Raw genomic sequence first — 9120 nt, forward strand, 5'->3', positions numbered from 1 at the left:
TCTTACCAGGTGCCGAGATGATTTGACCTTTGACCTCCATGGCTTGTGTTTCCCATGTGACCCCGCCTCCTCCGTCCTCACTGCTGTACTCTGGCTCCACCCCCCACACACACTCACTCAGCTGTAGAGAACAGATCAGTCAGTGAGTCAGTCAGCACCAGGCTCAGGACCTGGACCCACCTGGACCTGGACCCACCTGGTCTCTGGGTTCATAGGCGCTCCAGTAGTTCACCCCTGTGGCCATCAAGCCCAGTCTGACCTCTGACCTGTGGAGCTTGTTCACTGGTCAGTCAGCTCAGACATGTGACTGCTGTTCCTGAGGCGGCCTGCAGGGGAGCAGCTGGCCTCAAACCTGCAGGCAGAGAAGAAGAAGCAACAGTGTGAGTCCAGACGGTCCACCTTCATCCCTCCAGCCCACCTTCCTCTTCCTCTCAGCTCCACCCTTCATCCCTCCATCAGACGGACAGAAGTTCCATCTGAACTCGGGACTCAAGTTAGTGAAGTGGGCGTGGCTTATTCTTCACACCGCACTGCATCACATGACTGACCCATCAACTCACTCACACACACACACACACACACACACACACACACACACACACACACACGTGAATGTCCCTGAGAACAGGAAGAGGAGGGCAGAGCGGGAAACAGGAAGGAGGAAATGGCTGATGAAGGGGAAATACAAGAGTGAGACGAGGAGAGGAGAGGAGAGGAGAGGAAAGGAGAGTAGAGGAGAGGAGAGAAGGAGAGGAGAGGAGAGGAGAGGAGAAGGGGAGGAGAGAAGGAGAGGAGAACGTAGTCTATGGTGACTGTATAGCTGTCGTCATGGAGACCAGAAGCTCAGCTGACATGGCCCGGTCTGGTTTAGGGTTAAACGGCATCACAACGCTGATCAACAGAGAGGCATGCTGGGAGATACTGAGCATGACAGAGCCCCGCCCCCAGGGTGAGACTGCACAGGGGCACAGGGGTTCGTTCTCACTCAGGAGGAGCACAGCTGCTCACCTCGTCACCCCCCCCCCCCTCTGTGGGACAGCAGAGACGTGTGGAGAGAAAGTGACTGCTTCCTGTTATTACAGACGCCTCACCTCTCACACTGACACACAGGAGAACACACTGAGGACTGAGACAAATGGCTCCACAAATGGCCTCCTCCTCCTCCTCCCCCCTCCTCCTCCTCCTCCTCCTCCCCCCTCCTCCTCCTCCACCTCCCCCCCCCTCCTCCCCTCTCCTCCCCTCCTCGCTCTCTAACATTCCTCTGTCCTGCTGCGTCGTGTTTCAACCTGCAGCCTGCAGCCAAAGCTCAGCCTGTTGTCCTCCTGTTGTCCTCCTGTTGTCCTCCTGTTGTCCTCCTTCTGTCCTCCTTCTGTCCTCCTTCTGTCCTCCCAACGTCCCCTCAGCTTTTCATACTTTCCTCTTCCTCACTCAGCTCTGGGTTTTGCCTCGTTCGCCCTCAAACATGAAATAAAAGTCCAACTGTTACAGTAACAGAACCACAGCAGTGCTTTAGTTCATGTAACTCTGCTCCAGGTGAGAGGGCTCAGGGTCAAAGGTCAGAGGTCACCATGTGCGTCTGTAACTAAGCTTCTGTCTCCATGTAGAGGAGCTTTAGAGGCTCTAACACCTGAACATGGATCCATCAGGGTCCATCAGAGACCTACAGACCTGAGAGGAGGAGGAGAACATCTACACACACACACACACACACACACACACACACACACACACACACACACACACACACACACACACCTGCACATTAAAACATGTACAGCAGAATCAGTGTTCTGACCTGTGACTCCACCTCATGATGTCATCCTACTGCAGGTTTGATCTGTGAAGATGACATCATCACCAGAGGTCCAGGCACTGATCACACACTGAACATCAAACTGCTGCTTAATGTTCAAAATGTTGCTCCTCACTCTCTCACTCACCCACACTCACCCACACACACACACACACACACGTGTGTGTGTGGTGTGATGAAAGGTGCAGCTGTAGACAAAGAGATGCAAATATAATATTTAAATATTCACTACAGGAGTCTGTGTGTGTGTGTGTGTGTGTGTGTATGTGTGTGTGTGTGTGTTTGTCCTCACTCTGCCCTCAAACAACAAAATACAGCCAGTAGATCGGCTGAGCCAAATAAACACATAAACACACACACACACACATCCAGGAACTACGCTATCAGGTCGTGCCTCTGCTCAGCTGATGAGGCCCGTGTACGTTAGAGTCCAACACACTCACACACACACACACACACACACACACAGTTCAGCCGTCATGTTTCTCAGCCACACCGATGCTCAGACAAATATGATTGAATCTCTTAATCGCTGTAGAATCAAAGTTTTAACGTAGTGCAGTCACAGCACGTCGCCATAACAACCAAAACCTCTGTCTTCTTTTGACCTTCATCATCTGACCTCTTGAACTTGAAAGCCTCCTCATAGTAACCTGAACGATCTCTCTGTATGAGTCCAGGAGATCTGAATGTAGATCAATAATCAATCCAGTGATCAGTTCTGGATGCAGATCCATTCAGCCTGTCTGTCCTTCACTGAATCATCTCAGCTCCATGATGCTGCTGGTTGATGTTTGTAGCTCTGCTAGACACTCGGCTCTGCCTGGAGACACAGAGCTCCTATCTGAAGAGGACTGAGGGACCACCAGATCCTGATCCTACTGATCCAGGTCCTACTGATCCAGATCCTACTGATCCAGATCCTACTGATCCAGGTCCTACTGATCCAGGTCCTACTGATCCTGATCCTACTGATCCAGGTCCTACTGATCCAGGTCCTACTGACTCAGATCCAGTGCTAGTGAGTGTTCTGGTTTGCAGGCTGCTGTGTCGTCCTCAGTCTCTGCTACCATCTAGTGGTAACCTGGTGTAAACACAGGACCACCAGTCTGAATGGTCGTCTAGGGACAAAGTGATGTAAATGTGACAATGAAGACCCTGAAGATTAGAAACCAGAAGCTCAGAGACACAAACATCAATCTGAGTTAAACTGGAGCTGCAGCGTAACTCTAAACAAGAGACCACACACACTCACACACACACACACACACACACACACACACACACACACACACTTATGTATAATAGATATACTGTAGATAGAGATCATAGAAAAAGCTATTTCTGAGATCCAAGACAAAACATTTATGGAGTTACGAGAAGACAGCAGCACAACAACAGAAACAAGAAGAAGAAGAAGAAGAAGAAGAAGAAGCATGAGAGCTCAAAGCCTCTCAGAGCTCTAAATCAACACAGTAAACACGAATTACACACTTTCACAGCCTAAAACATCAAAATAAATCAGATCTCAAACTTTGCAGGTCAGAATCTCCAGAATGAAACTGCGGGAGTTTAGTTAGACAAGATGACGTCACTTGGCCGGATGAAATAAAGAGATTAAATACCTGCAGAGGAACACTGAAGACAGAAAGTACCTGCAGTGAAGCTCCGCGGCTCAAAGCTTCAGTCCATCATGCAGCAGGTTCGCTTTAAAGCTTTGATTTTCACCTGGAAAACACTTTAAATCTGTTCTGCTCTCCACAATAAAAGTCTTTTAACCGCGTCAGTGCGAGTTCAGCTCGGGTTGAGCCTCCGTGTGTGTGTGTGTGTGTGTGTGTGAACACCAACTGTGGAGCTGAGCCGCGCAGTTCTGCGCCGTGGGAAGCAGCAGTAATCACACACTCAAGATCCAGTAGGCACTTTCAAAATAAAGGCATGTGAACGAAGCCGCATTCAGGTGAAGCTGATTGTATGAAGAGATGAGAGTGAGACGAGAGTGTGTGTGAGGGCGACATCATGAAATAAGATAACAAAGCTGAATCGCTTCAGTTACAGAGATATGAGGAGGAACTGAGAGGGAAATCAGATCATTACTCTCTTTACTACATGCGACTTCTTCTGCTTTTATTTTGAAATGTGTTTTTATACTGACAGAGCTTCTGAGCGTGTATGTGCGTGTGCGTGTGCGTGTGTGTGATGAGGTCAAACATCCTTTTGAAAATAATTTCTCCCAACTTTCAATCACCACCGAAGAAGAATGGTTGTTACTGTAGAGCTCTGATGAGCAGAAAACAAGTGTTTGTAATTACAAACACACACATGCTCTCTCACACAAACCCACACACACAAACACACACACAGACCCACACACGCTCGTGCACACACACACACAGAGACAGAGACACACACACACACACACACACACACACACACACACACACACACACACACACACACACACACACACACACTGTGCTCAGTCACATTAGCAGAACAAAGAGCTCCCCCATCTGCATTTACATTAAAATAAGTCACACAGTGACATTAAGTTAATGCCCATGGAGGGGGAGGGGCCGGGGATTTAGCCCCGCCCCCTCCCCTCATGCATGATACCTGACAAATGTTAGAATGCAAGTGTGTTCAGTGGAGAAGAGAGAGAGAGAGAGAGAGAGAGGGAGAGAGAGAGAGAGAGAGAGAGAGAGCGAGAGAGAGAGAGAGAGAGAGAGAGAGAGAGAGAGAGAGAGCGAGAGAGAGAGAGAGAGAGAGAGAGAGAGAGGGGGGAGAGATTGACAGAGAGAGAGAGAGATGGAGAGAGGGAGAGAGAGAGAGAGAGAGAGAGAGAGGGGGGAGAGGGGGAGAGAGAGAGAGGGGGAAAGAAAGAGGGAGAGAAAGAGAGAGAGGGACAGACAGACAGACAGAGAGAGACAGAGGGAGAGGGATAGAGAGAGAGAGGGGGAAAGAGAGAGAGACACAGAGAGAAAGAGAACTTCAAACAGATGATGTTTGCTTTGATATGAAAGCAGCCCAAAGGCCTGGAGCCCAACGTGTGTGTGTGTGTGTGGTGTATGTGTGTGTGTGTGTGTGTGTGTGCAGTCAGCAGTGTTTTTTCTGTCTGTCTCTCTCTCAGACAGAGACGCAGACAGAGAGGACATCTGTTACTGTTGCTGTAGCAACACCTAGAGGCCGAAGGACAGAATGAAAAACAAACTTATTATAAATATAATATAATAATTAAATGAATAGAACTTAATTTCTCCATTAAGCAAGAAAAATGGAAAAACTTGTATAAAAAGAATATCATCATTTGGCAAACAGTTATTAGTTAGTTTGTCAAAGTTCTGATCTAAAAGAGACAAAGACTCACAGTTTAAACTGTAAATACACAGAGAAGCAGCACCGTAATCCCACTGAGCTCCAACACACATATTACACCTCTCTCTCTCTTTCTGCATCCTGACCTACATTTTTGTGGCAGAACAGGAGCGAGAGAGAACACAGAGAGAGAGACACAGAGAGAGACAGGGGGGGGGGGGGGGGGGGGAGAGAGAGAGAGAGAGAGAGAGAGAGAGAGAGAGAGAGAGAGATAGAGAGACAGGGGGGGGAGAGAGAGAGAGAGAGAGAGAGAGAGAGAGAGACAGAGAGAGAGAGAGGGGGGGAGAGGGGGAGAGAGAGGGGGAGAGAGGGGAGAGAGGGAGAGCGGGGGGGGGGGGAGAGGGAGAGCGGGGGGGAGAGAGAAAAAGGCATAGACAGACAGACAGAGAGAGAGGTAGAGAGAGAGAGAGAGAGAGAGAGAGATTCTCCGCATGGCAACAATGTAGAAAATCCCTGAGTCTAAATACCAGCACGTCATTGGCTGAGAGCTCCAGCTAGGCAGCCAATAACCTTTCAACCCTGGGGCGCTGTCAGGAGACGTGTGTGTGTGTGTGTGTGTGTGTGTGTGTGTGTGTGTGTGTGTGTGTGTGTGTGTGTGTGTGTGTGTGTGTGTGTGTGTGTGTGTGAGTGAGAGATCAGGTTGAAGGAGGAGACAGATATAGAAACATTAGAAGTGTGATGCTTAAACTGTGACACAGAATCTGCTGAACTCTGACATGAAGGGGAACCCAGAGTGATGATGATGATGATGATGATGACACTAATGTCGAAAATTCATATTTCTGAAATGAAACGTTCATAGCAACAAAGAGTAACAGGCCTGCTGCAGGTGGGAGAGCAGGAGGAGCAGGAGGAGCAGGTGCTCAGGTACACACACACACACACACACACACACACACACACACACACACACACACACACACACACACACACACACACACACACGATGAATGAACATTAACAGACTGGAGATAACAGCATAATAACCAACACATCACACATTTTGTTCAGATCACCAGACACTTCAATCTGCTGTTATGTTCAAAGATCCATCCATCCTCTCTCACAGCTGATCCACCAGCTGGTCCAAGCTCAGCTGTAAACAGGCTGGGGCGGGGCTCAGCCTGGACAGGTGGAGGGCGGGGACACCAAATTAATCAATATAACCCTGTGTAAATAGGCCCCGCCCATCCACTGAGGTGTGTGACCTCATCAAGGCAAATAACACAACTAAGTGTAAAACCCTGAACCATCACAGGAGTTCAGACATGTGCTGCACGTGTTTGACCACAGTGAGGCGCTGAGGACACACACACACACACACACACACACACACACACACACACACACACACACACACACACACACACACACACACACACACACACACACACACACACACACACACACACACACACACGGTGGAGGCTGCAGTGTTGAAGTCAATGCAGCATCGAAGCGCACCGTGTAAGTGTGTCCGTGAACGCAATACCGCGTTGTTTGTTTGCGTCTCAAACACTAAAGTAAAACACAAACACAAACTCTAACGCATCGCACGGCTCCAGACTCCCGCCACAAACACGCGCAGGCGGCACAGCAGGAAACCCACCTGCTGACGGTTCCGGTCTGTGACTCGGGATTAAAGGTTCGTGAGTATCATGCAAGGTCAGACGCGTGGGTCCTGATCCAGAGTGGATCAGCCCGGACCAGCAGGGTTCCTACCTGATCACAGCATCACGGACTCAAACCCGCAACCCGCTCAGCTCCGCCCCGTCACACCGAACCCGAGCCGAGCCGCTGATCGTCTCCCGCTGCAGCTCGGGCTTCACCTTCACATCAGGTGGAATCAATGAGTGTATCGATTTAGTCATTGACTGACGGATCGATTCGTTGACTGATCAGCTCATTGATCGATTCCCGCCTTCAGCAGCCGCTCCGCTCCAAGATCAAAGGAGTTGATCAGACTGAGCAGATCGATCATCACGATCAACCCGTGGTTGTCTCAGAGGAGCTGGCGCTGCTCTTCCTCGCCCTCTTCATCCTCCTCATCCTCCACAAACAGAAAAACAAGGAAACAAAACCAAAACAAGTGCCGCACGCGCCTGCAGCCTCACTCCCATCAGCACCGCGAGGCGCGCTCACGACGCCGCAGACACACGCGCGCGCACCAGCACGCACGCGCACAGCCCAGACTCCCCGCTGGCTGGTGGGGGCGGGGCCTCGCTGCTGTGTCACCTGATCCTTCATGAGGGAAACCAAACACACAGGCGCCGCTCCGTAACAGCTGATCTGAGCTTCATCACCGGAAGCTTCCCCTCTTCCTCTCCGCTGGTTTCTGTGTTGGAGTGAATGAGCCTGAAAGCAACAATCAACTGATTGAAAAATATCTTTAATCTTTACTGCATGCAGGTGAAAAGAGAACAAACATGAAAATGTAGAAAGATAAACAAATGGTCCAGGCGTTGCCACAGTAACGGACGCCACACGGCCGGTAAAAAAGATGCTCTAAAAACCTTTATTGTTCCAGAGAATATTCACAAACATGATTCATTTCTTTCCAAACAGACAAAGATTCCTGTGATGCCAATTCATTCATACGAGCCGCAGTCAGAGAGCTGCCCAGAGCCACGCCCCCTGGGAGCCACGCCCCCAGGGAGCCACACAGCACCATGAGGGCGGGACAGTTCCTCTCCACTGATCATCTTATAAAAAGGAAAAACTAAATATTTTATATTTGCTACATAAAGAAATTCATTTACAACAAAGCTGGTTAAGCACTTCCTTCCTGTCGGGGCCACGCCCACCAGCGCTCCATGTGACGGGCGGAGCGCCTCCAAAGAAAGAGAGAGAGAGAAAGACCTACATTTAACTGGAATAAACTCAACTTTAATAACATCGTTTCTCATTCAGACTCATCCCCTCCATCGCCATGACAACCAGCAAGAACAGCATATTTAACAGAAGAAGAAATCAAGACTCCTGATTGGTCAATATACAAATATCCTACAAGTCTCTGTCCTGTGGAGGGACAGGAAGCTGTCCGTCCGTCAGCCGCCGCCCACACCATGAAAATAGTCCTGAACAGACATCGGCACGGTAACCAATGGCAGAGTTTCAATTGAAGAGCACGCTAACCCATCGCAGTCCTCCTATTGGTCGGCTCGGAACTTCTTTGGCCCGGCAGGTTTACTGAGGACAAACACACACACACACACACACACACACACACACACACACACACCACACACACGAGTGGATGAGTTAGAGACTTTGGAAAGATGTGTTACCATGACAACACCTCCATGTTTCATGCGTTACCATGACATCACGTGTACCGACACATAATCATGCGTGACTTTAGAGAACAGGAAGTAGAAGCACAGACGCAAGAACTTACAATTCAGGAGAAGCTCCCGGTCTCTTGGCTGCTGGTTTGGCGTCTTTGGCCGTGTCTGCAGGAGAGAAAGCAGAGCGTTAAACATGAGGACCGCGGCCCAGACGCCCCGGTTCTGCCTCGGGCCCGGGCCTCTCACCTTGGAGCCACCGGACCTGCGTGGCCGGGCCGTAGCCTTTCTGGTTGCGAGCTGCGATGCGGAAGATGATGGCAGGTTTGGTGGTGTAGTCGATGTGGGCGTTGGCCAGGCTGGTGGCCTGGACCAGACAGGACGGGTTGGGACCGCAGTACACCCGCATAAAGGCCAACTGGGCCGGGCCGGAGCCGGGGGCCGAGGCCTGGCTGGACTGGATGGCCAGGTACACGGAGTACTCCATGATCTTCCCTGAGGTCACGGCAGGAGGCTCCCAGGTCAGCTGAGCACCGTCCAGGTTCTGCAGAGGAAACAGGAAATGAGTGTGAGGATGTCATCATGAACAGCCAATCAATCAATGGTCAATAAGTGGATGTGTGGGAGAGGAGCAGCGCCCCCTGCTGGGCT

General features: G+C 50.3%; 2 protein-coding genes across 3 annotated transcripts in view; both read right to left on the reverse strand.

Annotated features, from left to right (window-relative positions):
- Window positions 1-3646, reverse strand: part of LOC142989046 (uncharacterized) — a 13266-nt gene extending 9620 nt beyond the window's left edge. Inside the window, exons 1-3 of one of the 2 annotated variants that reach the window (XM_076138413.1) lie at window positions 3469-3646; window positions 197-352; window positions 7-121 (exon numbers count right to left, since the gene is read on the reverse strand). In XM_076138413.1, the coding sequence (XP_075994528.1) occupies window positions 7-121; window positions 197-244 (163 nt within the window). In that variant the 5' untranslated portion in view covers window positions 245-352; window positions 3469-3646. Of the gene's footprint in view, window positions 1-6; window positions 122-196; window positions 353-3438 lie in introns of both variants that reach the window. The other variant, XM_076138414.1, reaches the window with a different exon arrangement.
- Window positions 3647-7677: 4031 nt separating this feature from the next.
- LOC142989045 (host cell factor 1-like) lies at window positions 7678-9032 on the reverse strand. The gene is made up of 3 exons (XM_076138412.1): window positions 8719-9032; window positions 8583-8637; window positions 7678-8374 (listed from the first exon to the last, which is right to left on the reverse strand). Exons 1-3 carry the CDS (start codon window positions 8954-8956, stop codon window positions 8335-8337), a joined length of 333 nt encoding a protein of 110 aa, XP_075994527.1. The 5' UTR covers window positions 8957-9032; the 3' UTR covers window positions 7678-8334.
- Window positions 9033-9120: the final 88 nt, after the last annotated feature.

The sequence above is a fragment of the Genypterus blacodes genome, unplaced genomic scaffold, assembly GCF_046128005.1.
Source record: "Genypterus blacodes isolate CSIRO-AG114 ecotype Tasmania unplaced genomic scaffold, CSIRO-AGI_Gbla_v1 ptg000367l_1, whole genome shotgun sequence".
In the NCBI taxonomy this organism is placed as follows: Eukaryota; Metazoa; Chordata; class Actinopteri; order Ophidiiformes; family Ophidiidae; genus Genypterus; species Genypterus blacodes.